Genomic DNA, 13,588 nt, shown 5'->3' with positions numbered 1-13,588 from the left:
CTAGGTAGCTAGTAAGACCTAGCGGGTTTCATTTACCAAACATTAACTTCTTACGTACAGTGTTAATAAGAACGTAATCACCGTCAGCAGCACTAATGTGTTGTTCATGTCGTGTTTGGATGCCAATGTAGGCTCGCAGAGCTAGTAGCAACATTTGTAAAGAGACGATACATTGTTAAGCAGAGACATACAGTGATGTAATGAAGTGGCTCTTGGGTCTGACAGATTGCAATAATGTGTTTTTAGATATCTTTTTTTGACATTGAAAACTGTACAAAGATTATATATGAATGTTTTTTTCTTATCAACTTCATGAACTTTTGTAAATATACACTCATTCTGAATTAGAGCCCAGCAACAAATTCCCAAAAAGTTGGGACAGGGGCAACAAAAGACTGGGAAAGTTGTGGAAAGCTGAAAAAACCCCAGTTGGAACCTTCTACAGGTAAACAGATTAACTGGCAACAGAACAACAAACCTGTTTACCTGGTTATCTGTTTATCGAGCATTGAGAACAATGTTTTTTTTTAAGGAATTTGAATCTTCAGTGCATTCGCATCACTAAAAGATTCAGAGAATCTGAGTAGCAAAGAGAAAGCAGTTATCAACAACATCCAGAAACGCTGCCAACTTCTCTGGGCCCCAGCTCATTTGAGATGGACTGATGCAAAATAGTCTGAGTCCAAATTTCAAACTGTGTTTTAAAATCAATAGCCGTTTCAAATCAATAGTTTCCATTAAAGTCAAATTGGATTTTGAAGCTAAATTTTGAATTGTCGCATTAAATAAAATGTGAATTAGGGTCTAATCAACTGATTAGATCTAATAAACAAAGCTGCATAAACGTACTTTCCTCAGAAGATGGCAGTGTAATGTAAACAGTAGAAGAAGAGATGGAGCAAGAAAGAAAAAAATAGTTATAAAGAGGTTGCTTATCGGACAACTTTGGCCACTCACGGGAGAAAATATGTCTTCAGGAATTAGTTTCAATTGGGCAACTTATAATTGTTCTTTCATGTTCAACCCATCATGTGAGCTAAATGTTTAGAAGTCATTCAGAAAAACTGTTTCGGTCTACCATTTAGCGCATTAACTATTTTTCCAAAAAGACAAAAAAGCAGCTCAAACGTACATAGCGAACATAAAAACTTTTATGTGCATTTTTTAAACTTTGTTCTTGTTTCTTTCAAGTTTTCTCATGGGAATCTTCAAAATGTGCATTGAAATTTGTTGTTGGAAACACAGCTGAAAGGTACACACCAGTTTTGGAGCAACATGTGCTGCCATCCAGACAATGTCTTATCCAGGGACATCCCTGTTTATTTCAGCAAGACAATGCCAAGCCAGAATACTACTTTCCAACAATTAGTGTCATCAGTTCCTAAACACTTAGTGTTGTTAAAGAAAAGGTGGCGCTGTCCTAACTTTTTTGGAAGTTGTTGCTGATATCAAAGTTAGAATGAGTGTATATTTACAATAAACAATACATTTTTTATCAGTTTGAACATTAAATATATATTTTTTTATACAGTTTTCATTTGAATGTATGTCAAAAGCGATCAGCAAATAATTGCACTTTTGTTTTATATACGTTTTAAGGACAGCGTACCAACTTTTTAGGAATAACGTTGTATATATTGCAGTATAAAACAAGGCCGCAGTGAGTATAATGAGGCCAAAAACACTGACATTTTCCAGGGTTTAGTAAGGACAATGAAGGAGACAGAATCTATGTCAGGGGTATAAGCATTATTAAACTATAAACTTTCTCAAACTTGCCCTAATATTGCAGATCAAACATCTAAGAGCTTTTCTGCTGCATAAATAAACTTGACACAGCCTGAAGCTGACACAGAGTAAATGAATACACTGTGGATCTGCATGACGTCTTCATTTCTCAGGCAAAACAAACATTAGTTGAGCCGTCTTATGAAAGAAGGAAGTTCTCAGACAGTACAGAGAGGGTCACTGTCAACATCTGTCGAGGACAATTTATGACCAACATAATGCTGGATGTGTTTTCCTGGAAGAAGCAGAGACAGCAGCCAAAGCTCCGCAGTCTTCTTCCCGTAACGAGACTTAACCTGACCGAGTGGGACTACAGCAGAATGAGGAGTGACTGAGTCACCGTGGTGACTGGTAGATTGTGAGCAGAGGTCACACCTCATACAACTCATTCACAATTAAATACTTATACAATTTATAAAACTGTCATATTAGTGTTCAAATGACAAAAGGCATGAACACACAAGATTTTGTGTTTGTGTGTAGATGTGTTTGCAGTGTATTCAGTGTCTGTTGCTGCCTTTAACTGAGGGTGTGTACAGTCTGGAGTGTGCTGCTAGAACATGGGTCTCAAACTCGCGGCCCGCGGGCCAATTGCGGCCCTTGTGATGATATTTTGTGGCCCCCATCTTGATATGAAAGTTTAATGTGATTTTTATATGAATGGCACTTTACCGTGTTGTGTGTGGAAGGTCCCTTTAATTACTTTTTTGGTAATTTTGTGTATTTTTTAAATAATTGTGTGTCTTTTTTTAATAATTTTGTGTCTTTTTTAAGTAATTGTGTGTCTTTTTTGGTAATTCTGTCCTTTTATATGTCATTTAGTGTCTTTTTTGTGTGTCATTTTTAGGTCATTTTGTGTCTTTTTGGGTGATTTTGTGTCTTTTTTAAAATAATTTTGTGTCTTTTTTGGTAATTCTGTGTATTTTTTGTCAGTTTGTGTCTTTTTTTTTGTAATTTTGTGCCTTTTTTTGGTCATTTTGATACTACCTCCAGCGGCCCCCAGGTAATTTGACTTTGAGACCCCTGCGCTAGAATAATAAACTTTCATTTATTTTATTTTAATTAAAGAAAACATCCATGTACAAACACTACATTTTACTAGAAAGTACTATTCATGTTATTATTCATTATGTTAAAATTAACGATAAAAAAGACACCACAAATTAGATATGTAAGACAGTAAAATAGTGGAAATTATACACATATTATTACCAAGTAATTTATTTATAGGGATGTCTTAATCAAGATTTTTTCACCCTAGTCTGAGTCATAGTCTGTGGATACTGAGGTCCGATCTGATACTTCTATTTTTTACAGCAGCACACTTCAAGTACATTAAAGTTATGACAATCGATCTAATATGCTTAAAAACTGAAACTGAAAAGAATGCATGCATCTGAGCTTTTACATAATGTGCAAACAAAGGCTCAATAGCTGATACCAATCTGTAAGAAATGCCTTCATCCGCCTCAAGTCTTTGAGATAGGATCAGGACGTCCCCATTTATTTTTTTATATTGGATTTCGGCAGCTTCTGCTCTCTATAAGACCTACTATAGTGCTTCTGATCTAATAAAAAGAATGGGCACCCCCTGTCTGTCAGCAGCTGTAATAGTAATTGTTAGTTGTAAATGTGTTCCTTTGACATGACGGTTTTTACATTAATTATGCTCAGGACTAAAATACAGAGTTATAATTAGGCTTTATGTGTTTGTATGTTTTAGATTAGATTAGATTAGATTCAACTTTATTGTCATTGCACATGTCACAAGTACAAAGCAACGAAATGCAGATAGCATCTAACCAGAAGTGCATTAAACAGTAATTGTGAATCATATTGCAATATATACAGGAATGAATTGTATAAAAATGCAGTATATGTATATATAGGTATAGATTATATAATAAATAAGATAAATAAATGATAAATAAATGCAGAACTGTACATTAGTGCAAGTAGATATATATATATATATATACATACATATACATATACGTATGTCTTTACCTGTCCATCAGCGTAGCCAATAGGTGAGTTGAGAAGGAAATCAGAAGGTGCAAAAACATCCACCAGTGCTACTGCATCATCTTTCAGCTGGAGGAGACACAGACAGTACATCAGCTTAAAGGCACGTGGATGTGCATGTAGCAGAGTCAGAACTTTTATTAAAAATTAAGCTGTTACGAAGAAACACAGAGGATATAAAGTTCATGTACCAGTGAGCAGAGAGTGAGAATGGCCGTCTGGACCAAGTCTGTGGGCATCCTTCCACTTAAATAACCACCTGTACAGGAAAAAAAAACTATGTTACAAATATCTTTCCAGCAGGATGTGTTATCTAGATCAGTGGTCTCAAACTCAAATTACCTGGGGGCCGCTGGAGGCAGTATCAAAATGACCAAAAAAAGACACAAAATTACTAAAAAAAAAAAAAAAAAGACAAAATTACCAAAAAAGCCCACAAAATGACTGAAAAAAACACACAAAATTGCTTAAAAAAAGACACAAAATGACAAAAAAACACAAAATTGCTTAAAGACACAAAATGACAAAAAATACATAGAATTAGCAAAAAAGACACACAATTATTTTTTAAAAAGACACAAAATGACAGAAAAATAACTAAATTACTTAAAAAATAAAGAAAATGACACAAAAAAGACACAAAATTACTAAAAAAGACACAAAATTACCCAAAAAAGACACAATTTTTATAAAACGACACACAATTATTAAAAAAAGACACAAAATTACTTAAAATACGTAACCAAAGGGACCTTCCACACACAACACGGTAAATGGCCATTCATTTAAAACTAACATTAAACTTTCATATCAAGGTGAGGGCCACAAAATATCGTCGTGAGGGCCGCAATTGCCCCGCGGGCCGCGAGTTTGAGACCCCTGATCTAGATGGATGCATGCAGATTACAGAGTTCAGTACACACCCTGGTAAAGTGTGGTCATGTGGTTGCTGAGGCTCCACAGTCCATACAGGGCACACAGTCTGCTTAGCACAAGTCTGAGACCAGCTGGAGTGTCCTGATCAGTAGTCAGCTCATGGAACCTCTGGAGGCAGTTGAGTTCAATGTAGGCCATGGCCAGGGAACGACAGTGGTACACCTAAACACACACAGCCACACACAGGGATTTGTAGCATACATGTTATTTCTGCTTTAAAGTCTCGGTCCATTACCATTATTTACCATGAACCTACCATTGAACCTCCACTGACAGAAAACACTTGTCGGTGTCTTTTACTTTTAGCTGTGCTGTTCTCAATGGACTGAATGTTGGGGGTTTTTTTGTAAATATATGTAAAACATTTTTCGATTGACTGTTTTCTTTTTTTTGGTTTTGCAGCAGTTTTAGTTTGTTGTTGTACAGTTTTACTCAAAACCAACAGTTTCTTAGTTTATTACCATTACTCCAATATAGCTTGAAATAAAGTATCTATACATCCATCTATTTATCCAGAAAACCTCTCTTAATTTTGTTTCTTGTAGATGGGTTAGAAGTATCGGTTAGAAGGCAACTTTTTGTATTTCTGCTGTTGAACCTTTACTTCTTACAGCCATGATCACAGCTGTGCCAACTTCTGACCAAGCTATGCTGTAGCCTAGTTAATTTGCTGAAAACCAATTGAAGGAAATGCCCTTTTCCATTTCCTTTTGCAATATTTCAAAGGTTCACTCAAAATTTGCATTGAAATTGAATGGAAACACATTAAGTGACAGCTCCTGTCTGTTGTAAAACTCGAAGTACAGCGAATCTGCTCAGTTAGCTTCACCAAAAGTGACACTGGAGCTTCCAGATTATATTAAAAAAGTAAGAAACCTATTTCACATTATAGATGTGAAATAATGTAAATTACTAAAAAAATCCAATCTATTGTGATCACAATATTTCCCTTTTTTATTCTGCTTTGAGAAACCTTAAAGGATTTCCCACATATAGTATAAACATCACTAGTTGGTCAAAAGAGGCAACTTGAGTGGCGCAATATGAGGAAGAACACGGGTGAGCGATTTTATTTAATGTTATACGGCTAATTGGCAGGCGCCTAGCTAGCTTGTAAGAACTGACGTGACATGAAATGGCAAATGTAAAGTTAGATGATTTCTTCTTTGTTGTGGTTCTTGAGCATACAATAATGTATGATGCGCCAGTTTAACTTCTACTGTGTCGGTAAAAACCCTAAATGAGAGCTAGCATGGAGTTTCATCAACTAGCTAACAGCAGCTAACACAGAGGTAGCGCTAGCACTTTGGTTTAATAGCTTTAGCGGATAAGCTAACCGTTGCTTCTCTCCCTTTGCTACCTGACTTGGTCCTAAGGCTGCTTTTTACACAATGTGGGAAGAATGGGAAGAACAGGAAAACTACTGTTAGTCCAAATAAGCATAATTCTATGATATCTACTCTCACTGCTAACCTTATAGCCATGCAAGTTAAATAGCCCCAAAAAGCTACATTTGTTGGGATACTTTTTTGGTTGATTAACGAGTGAAATTACATACAAATGAAACTCTGTTTACCTCATTTAATATCAGCTGAATAAACATTAGAGTAAATTTGGATTTTAGTAAATAGCAATAGAGGCACTGAAGTCATGTTGCCAACAGTTGGTTGACACAGAAATTGCTCTTAAATACGCCGTTAACGGCATGGCATGAATGTGTCATAAGCTATACTGACTCATCACAGACCTATCTATTATTATCTGACAGCTAAATGTTTTTAAAATTGCATAGAAATGGGGGCTAAATTTTTTAATACAAATTTGATCACACTTCTTGGGCTTGACTAATGAAACGTCTTTGTAAACGTTGGGTCTTTCTGGACACTTACAGTTCTACAATGAACACTATTATTACACAATCATAATGTAAGATGTGTGCACATCATATTAATTCTCAAAAACAAGTCTATTAAATTAGGTATTTCAGTGACACACACATTTCCCAGAACTACTACTAGACACACCCGTCTGACACTGTAACCTCCAGTCTGTGTCTTTGACATAATAACACAAAGCAGATGACGACAACCTCGGAGTCAAAAACTCACAACTAAACACCATTTATTGTTGTTTCTTATCATCTGGCCTGGAGACAAAACATATATCTTCTGTGGACGGCAGTTCAATTGCGAGACTTTTCTAATACTGCTTTGGTTTGACCATGATTTACATCATTGGCTAAAACTTTGGATGGCAATAGTGATACAGAGACGTGGATACGATGGTGCTGAGAAACGGGCTGATATATTCAGCATTATGATGATTCAAATTAAAATGATTACTAAATAGATAGTCGAGCTGTAGAGCTGATCGCAGCATTGACTTGGAAACATAATCTTTGAATTGTCTCGATTGTCATTTCATTATATCTCCCGTCTTTTTATAATAAATGAGAACAATCATTTTTCTTGCAGATGACTTACAAGCCAATAATATGACAGAATAATGAAACAAATTCAAAAAACGATTTAAAAAAACGATTGAACACTTGCAAACCAAAAATAATTATAAAAAAAGCAAGAAAAATAATAACAGCATAAATGAATGGGAAATTAATAAATGAATAAAAATTAAAATATAATAAAATACATATGTATATTGAATAGAAGATTAAAGCTAGACTAAAAGCTCGATAAAAAGACAATTATAAAAATTATAATAACAATAATAAATTTAAAGATAAAATAGAATAGGGTTAAATTATACTAAAAAAATGTAATATTATATAAATAAAGTAAATGAAATAAGAGAAGGACCTGAGGGGTTGTAAACTGTCAGCATGTGAGTCATAGATGCTGCTGCAAGACAAAAAATTGCTTTAAAAACAAGTAAAATATATATTTTTTTTAAATCATATGTTAACTGTGTGTGTTGTGTGTGTTGTGTGTGTTGTTTGTGTGTTTGTGTGTGTGTATCTTACCTGGCTGTTGTTACGGGCTTCAAAGTCTCCCTTTCCTGAAGCGCTCTGCTCAGCCAGCCTCTTCTGGCTCTCTTCCAACAGGAAACAAACGAGCCACTTATAGGCAGCCAGAGGCACTGATGTGATAGACAAAGAGTATAGAGATGAGGGTAAACTGAGAAATCACTTTGCAATCAGTAGACTGTTTCTATCTGTGATATTAAGTTAACTGGCTGAATTTAGTACCTGCAGAGTCCATAACCTCTTCCATCGTTGTGGCTGTAAACTTGCTTTCCATGATCTTGTGGAAATCATTGAGGAAATCCACAGTGTGCAGAGGAGACTCAATCCGCACACCATCTGACAGCAGAAAACACAGCAGCTTTAACTTTACAGATCCTGGGCTCATTATATTACTCAAGCTGTCACTGCCTGAAGTTGCCAATACATTTTCTAATGTTTTATACATATTTACTTAAACCCCTTTTCGACCATCGCGATCCTGGTTCTTGTGAGGAGCTGGTGCTGATTCGCAGTTGGTTCAACTTGTGAACCGTCTCAGAACCTGTTTGCTTTTCTACAGGCTTCCACTGCTCTCTCAGCAAGTATAATAACAACATTGTCTGACTACATCGTCACTTTCCAATTTTGCTCCTGGCTTCGGGAGCCTACTTTGGCATCCAAACACGACTGGTATAACACATTTGTGCTGCTTGTCTTGATTGCTATGGATGGCGATTAAGTTCATATTAACACTGAAACTAACATAAGATGTTAATGTTAGACTGTGTTGTAAGCTAATGCTAACCCAGTAGCGCTAATCCGCTAACGCAAGCCCGTATCAATCACATTGCAGTTAAACAAATCTAATTAAATGAATGATACACATTTTAGTTAGTCTTGTAAATGGTAAATGGTAAATGGACCTGCACTTATATAGCGATTTTCTAGTCGCTTTGCGACCACTCAAAGCTCTTTACACTACAGACTGCGCTCATTCACCCTTTCACACACACATTCATACTGGTGGCAGAGGCTACCCTAAACGGTCCCACCTGCCACCATTGGGAATTCATTCACACACCGATGAACACAGCATCGGGAGCAATTTGGGGTTCAGTATCTTGCTCAAGGATACTTCGACATGTAGGCTGCGACGGTCAGGGATCGAACCACCAACCCTTCGGTTGGGGGCCAACCGACTCTACCAACTGAGCCACAGCCACTGGTTGGTCAGATAATCCCGCCCCCAGCCCCTGATGTAAGTGGTTTGTGGTTCAAGACCAGCAAAGAGTTGCTGCTGCTCTGGAACCAGTTTTCCTGGCGGAGAGCCGGTTCTTTGGCAGTCGAAAAGCGAAGAACGGTTTAGGATTAACCCGGCCCTGGAACCACCTTGGTCGAAAAGGAGTATAAGTGTGCAGGGAACTGACCGCGGCGTTTAGCATGCAGCCAGCTGAGCAGGTAGTTGCTGGTCTGTTGCAGTAGAACGTTGTTGTCTCCTTCATATGTGCAGTTTGGGTCATTGTCATTACGCAGATCACCCAGCCGGTTCACTGAAAGAGAGACAATGTAGTTAAGTAGGATAGAAACTTTATTAATCCTTTGGGAAGGTTGCCTCAGGAAATTGTGTGTGTTTATAAATATCTGAATGTTTAAAGACTTACTGGCCAGGTATCCATGTCCACCACAGGCCTCTCTGCACTCCTGGATCCCTCTCTGTGCAGTCCACGAGCCCAGTGGTTTACTGGAGCAGCCTATAGCATGGATCTCCCTGCCCATCTCTGCCTGCAACACACACAACAGACATGTAAGACATGTAAGTTTATACAGTATAAGAACACTGGAAATAAACACACATGCACCTTATCTTTACTTACCTGTCTGTCACTGTTGTCCTTCATCATCAGTCCCACCTGGAACTCAACAAAGTTCATGAAGATGGATTTGGTGAAGTTTTGAAGAGCATACGCTGCTGCCAGGTACGGGATCAGACGCCATTGCTGAAACAACATTAAAATATACAAAAGGAATTAAACCATTTACAACTAGGGCTGCTTATTGTGTGCAAAAAAAACCTCCACAGGCTAGAGAGACACGTCATTATGTCACCGTATACATCTGTAAATGTCCCTGCTTTCCCAGAAATGCTAGCGCCAACTTCAGGTATAATAACATCAACAATGATGGACTACATCGTCTCTCTACAAATGTTGCTATGGATGGCAATGACGTTCTTATTAACACAGAACGTAAGGTGTTAAAGTTAGCCTTTGTTGTAAGTAAACGCTAGCCCGCTAGTTACTGAGCACGGACTACCTGGTATTGATCACACTGCAGTGAAACAAAGAAAACTAGAAAATTTCCTCTGGGGAAATTCTGAAAGGGCCACGGGGGCTACTGCCGGTATGTGTACACTATGATGAGATTCTGTGTGTGTGTTTGAAGCATGTGTATGCATGTGTGCGGAGTTTGCGCGCTTACGTACGTGTATGTGTGTATCTGTAACTGTAATCACATCAAAGATCAAGGCAATCAGATCAAAGCAATCAACAGAATTAACTGCCACCTGTTCCGGCTCAGTGACAGCAGAGGTGGAGAGACTGGAATTTCTGGCCTCGAACAGAAAGCATTTTTGGCAAAACCATAATACCTATCATTGATCCGACTTCACTTTGAGGGTCCTGAGTTCTTCCTGAACGTCTACATATGGGGTTTTTTTAAGAAAAATTAAAAAAATAGCTTTGTTAGAGCCATCTGAAAAAACTGTTAAATATCCCTTTTTCCGAAATCTTCCTGTGTTTTTAATATGGGAGCCATTGAGGCTGTTGGTGCATGTTGGTGGCGCATCTGTGCGTCCTACACCCAAACTATAACTCTGACAGCTTTACCAGAGGATTGTCAGTGAGAAGACAAATTTTCCTACGTTTCTATGTATAGATTATCTCTGTAGAGTGGAATTTGCGGCCTGGAGCGCAGTTTTCAATTTTATTTTTTGACAATTTATTCTCCCCTCTGTCTCCCTGTCCTGCAACTCTTCAAGTTGTAGGACTAGTAGCGGGACGAAATTGCATCCGGAAGAGGAAGAAGAAGAAATCAACACTATAACAGCAAAGCCGCGAGCACTGGTCCCTACAGCTATTGCTGTATGGGACCAGTGCTCGGTGCGATTGCCCCAAGGCCCTAATTAAATGAATGATACATGTTTTAGTTGGTCTTGTTGGTCAGATAATTCCGCCCCCAGCCCCTGACGTAAGTGGTTTGCGAAGAGTTGGTGCCGCTCTGGAACCAGTTTTCCTGGCTGAGAGCCGGTTCTTTTGCAGTCGAAAAGGAAGAACTGGTTTGAGATTAGGCACCGGCTCTGAACAGACCCTCAAACTGTCTTGGTCAAGAAGGGGCACAGTATATATACACCTTAAAATTCATCATGGCAGAGTTTTTCTGCCAAAAAAACAAAAGCGTCAAAGCATCAACAGCTAGACAGGCATTACCAATTGATTCAAACAACTCATTGTCAATTCAGTTGACCATTGGCCCAAGCCTAATTATAACCATACTCAAAAATTAGATGTACATAAATACCATGCAAAAAAAATAAGTGTTAAGTGTTTTTAGATTAGTTTAACTTCAGTTACTTTTGCTATCACATCCACCCTCTCCATCCTGACCTGTAACTGGTACTCCAAAACAGGAATCTCCTCTGTGTCTTTGGGTCCAAACTGTCTCCTGGTGGCTGAGAAGCGAATGGCGATGACCAGAGCCAGCCTCAGGTTGATCAGAGACATCCTGGTAATGGACACCCTGCCTCCTGACAGGGCACCCAGAGACGCCCCGAAACGCTTGTTGGGATCCTGAAGGAGGCGAAAGACACAACGGTGAGAGAGACACGAGAAACAACTGAATGAATAAGGAAAATAATATTATATACAGTACAGGCCAAAAGTTTGGACACACCCATCTCATTCAATGCGTTTTTCTTTATTTTCATGACTATTTACATTGTAGATTCTCACTGAAGGCATCAAAACTATGAATGAACACATATGGAATTATGTACTTAACAAAAAAAGTGTGAAATAACTGAAAACATGTCTTGTATTTTAGATTCCTCAAAGTAACCACCCTTTGCTTACTAGAATATAAGACATGTTTTCAGTTATTTCACACTTTTTTGTTAAGTACATAATTCTACATGTGTTCATTAATAGTTCTGATGAATTTACAATGTAAATAGTCATGAAAATAAAGGAAAAACATTGAATGAGAAGGTGTGTCCAAACTTTTGGCCTGTACTGTATATTAAGCCTGGTTTCATCAAAATCCTAAAATATGTTGTTGGTCAATAAAAATGGAGTGGTCCAATTGTTAGCACTTTTCACCTCACAGCAGCTGAGGGTTTCAGGCTTAGGACCTTTCTGTGCGGACTTTGTTTGTTCTCTCCCTTCTCAGGGTGAGTTTCCTCCAACAGTCCAAAGACATGCAGCTTAAGTTTAATTTGATGACTCTAAATTGCCCATGGGGGGGAAGGAGAGCATAAATGGTTGTCCTTTTTCTTTTTAAAAAAAAAAAAGATTTTTGGGCTTTATTGATAGAGACATAGGGGAAGACATGCAGGAAAGGGCCCTGAGTCAGATTCGAACCCGGGCCACCCGATTACGAGGACAGTGCCTCTATGGTACACGCTCTACCAGGTGCACCACCGGGACGCCCAAAGGTTGTCCTTGGCGACCTGTCCAGGGTGTTCAGGTTGAACATATGAGATCGGCTCCAGCCCACTGTGACCTGGGTTCAGATGAGTGGTTAAGGATAATGAATGACTCAGTACGTTTACATGACACTTGGAAAAAAAGAAAATACTACCTTAATCCGACTATAATGTCGGAGTTTTCCAACTCTGTTGAGACACCCAGATAATGAAATTGGAATACGATTTTTCGCCAGCATGAAGACACTGGTATAAAACTATAGGATCTAAGGAATCTATAGGCATCATGTGTGTCAGGATATTGTGTTGTGGAGTTCGGCTTTTTTTATGTTTCATTCAAAAAAATTCAGAGCAGTGAAGCTAAAACTTCAGTTTGAGAAAATGCTCCAGTTGTTGTCTATACATGTTTGATATCAGTTCAGTTCAGTTTGACTGAATACTTTGTTGGTCAGTCTGTGGGTTTGACTCTCATTGTGGAGAAATAAAAAGACTGAAGTGAGATGAATAGACTGAGAATTTTCACTTATTTGACAAAACAATTCTTGATTTAATTTAATTTTGTGGACACAAAATGCAGTTTAACAGTAAAATATATTGCAATATATATATTTTTTATTCTTTTTTTTTTTCTTTTCAAAACTTTATTTATTGAATTTTTTCCCAAAAAGTAATACACGATGAACACAACAACGAACATACAGTCATAAAACCCCATCCCTCCCTCTCATAACCAACAGTAATCTCGGAGGAAAACAAATACTTGAGTTAATAAAAAATAAAATAAAATAAATGTATTCATTAATTAATAAATAATAATAATAATAATAATAATAATAATAATAAATTAATTAAATTAAATCATATTAATGAATAAATTAAATAAAAAAAATAAAAAAATAAAATTTAAATGAAAAAATAAAAAAAACGGAAATAAATAAATAACAATAAAACAATAATACACAATCATATATTGCAATATATTTAACAGCAATATATTGTATCGCAATACTCAGCATATCGCAAAATGCTTAAAATAGCAATAATATTGTGTCGTGACTCAAGTATCGGGATAAAATCGTATCACGGGGCCTCTGGTGGTTCCACCTCTATGACCTACCTTGATTCAAAGTGAGGCAGCTTTATGATAGCAGAAAGTTAAGCTCAAAGAAAGCTGCCTG

The 13,588-nt window shown here is 37.4% G+C and overlaps 1 protein-coding gene across 3 annotated transcripts in view; it reads right to left on the bottom strand.

Moving 5' to 3' along the window:
- Nucleotides 1–13,588, bottom strand: part of LOC131989368 (peroxisomal acyl-coenzyme A oxidase 3-like) — a 31,590-nt gene that overhangs the window by 2,422 nt on the left and 15,580 nt on the right. For all 3 annotated transcript variants that reach the window (XM_059354560.1, XM_059354561.1, XM_059354562.1), the window contains 9 exons: nt 11,374–11,556; nt 9,586–9,708; nt 9,373–9,493; nt 9,139–9,261; nt 7,955–8,068; nt 7,730–7,845; nt 4,737–4,911; nt 4,005–4,072; nt 3,796–3,882 (listed from right to left, as the gene is read on the bottom strand). In XM_059354560.1, the coding sequence (XP_059210543.1) occupies nt 3,796–3,882; nt 4,005–4,072; nt 4,737–4,911; nt 7,730–7,845; nt 7,955–8,068; nt 9,139–9,261; nt 9,373–9,493; nt 9,586–9,708; nt 11,374–11,556 (1,110 nt within the window). The remainder of the gene's footprint in view (nt 1–3,795; nt 3,883–4,004; nt 4,073–4,736; nt 4,912–7,729; nt 7,846–7,954; nt 8,069–9,138; nt 9,262–9,372; nt 9,494–9,585; nt 9,709–11,373; nt 11,557–13,588) is intronic.

The sequence above is a fragment of the Centropristis striata genome, chromosome 17, assembly GCF_030273125.1.
Source record: "Centropristis striata isolate RG_2023a ecotype Rhode Island chromosome 17, C.striata_1.0, whole genome shotgun sequence".
Lineage (NCBI taxonomy): Eukaryota > Metazoa > Chordata > Actinopteri > Perciformes > Serranidae > Centropristis > Centropristis striata.
The sequence above is the reverse complement of the archived record's forward strand: the minus strand, read 5'-3'. Positions and strand labels throughout refer to the sequence as shown.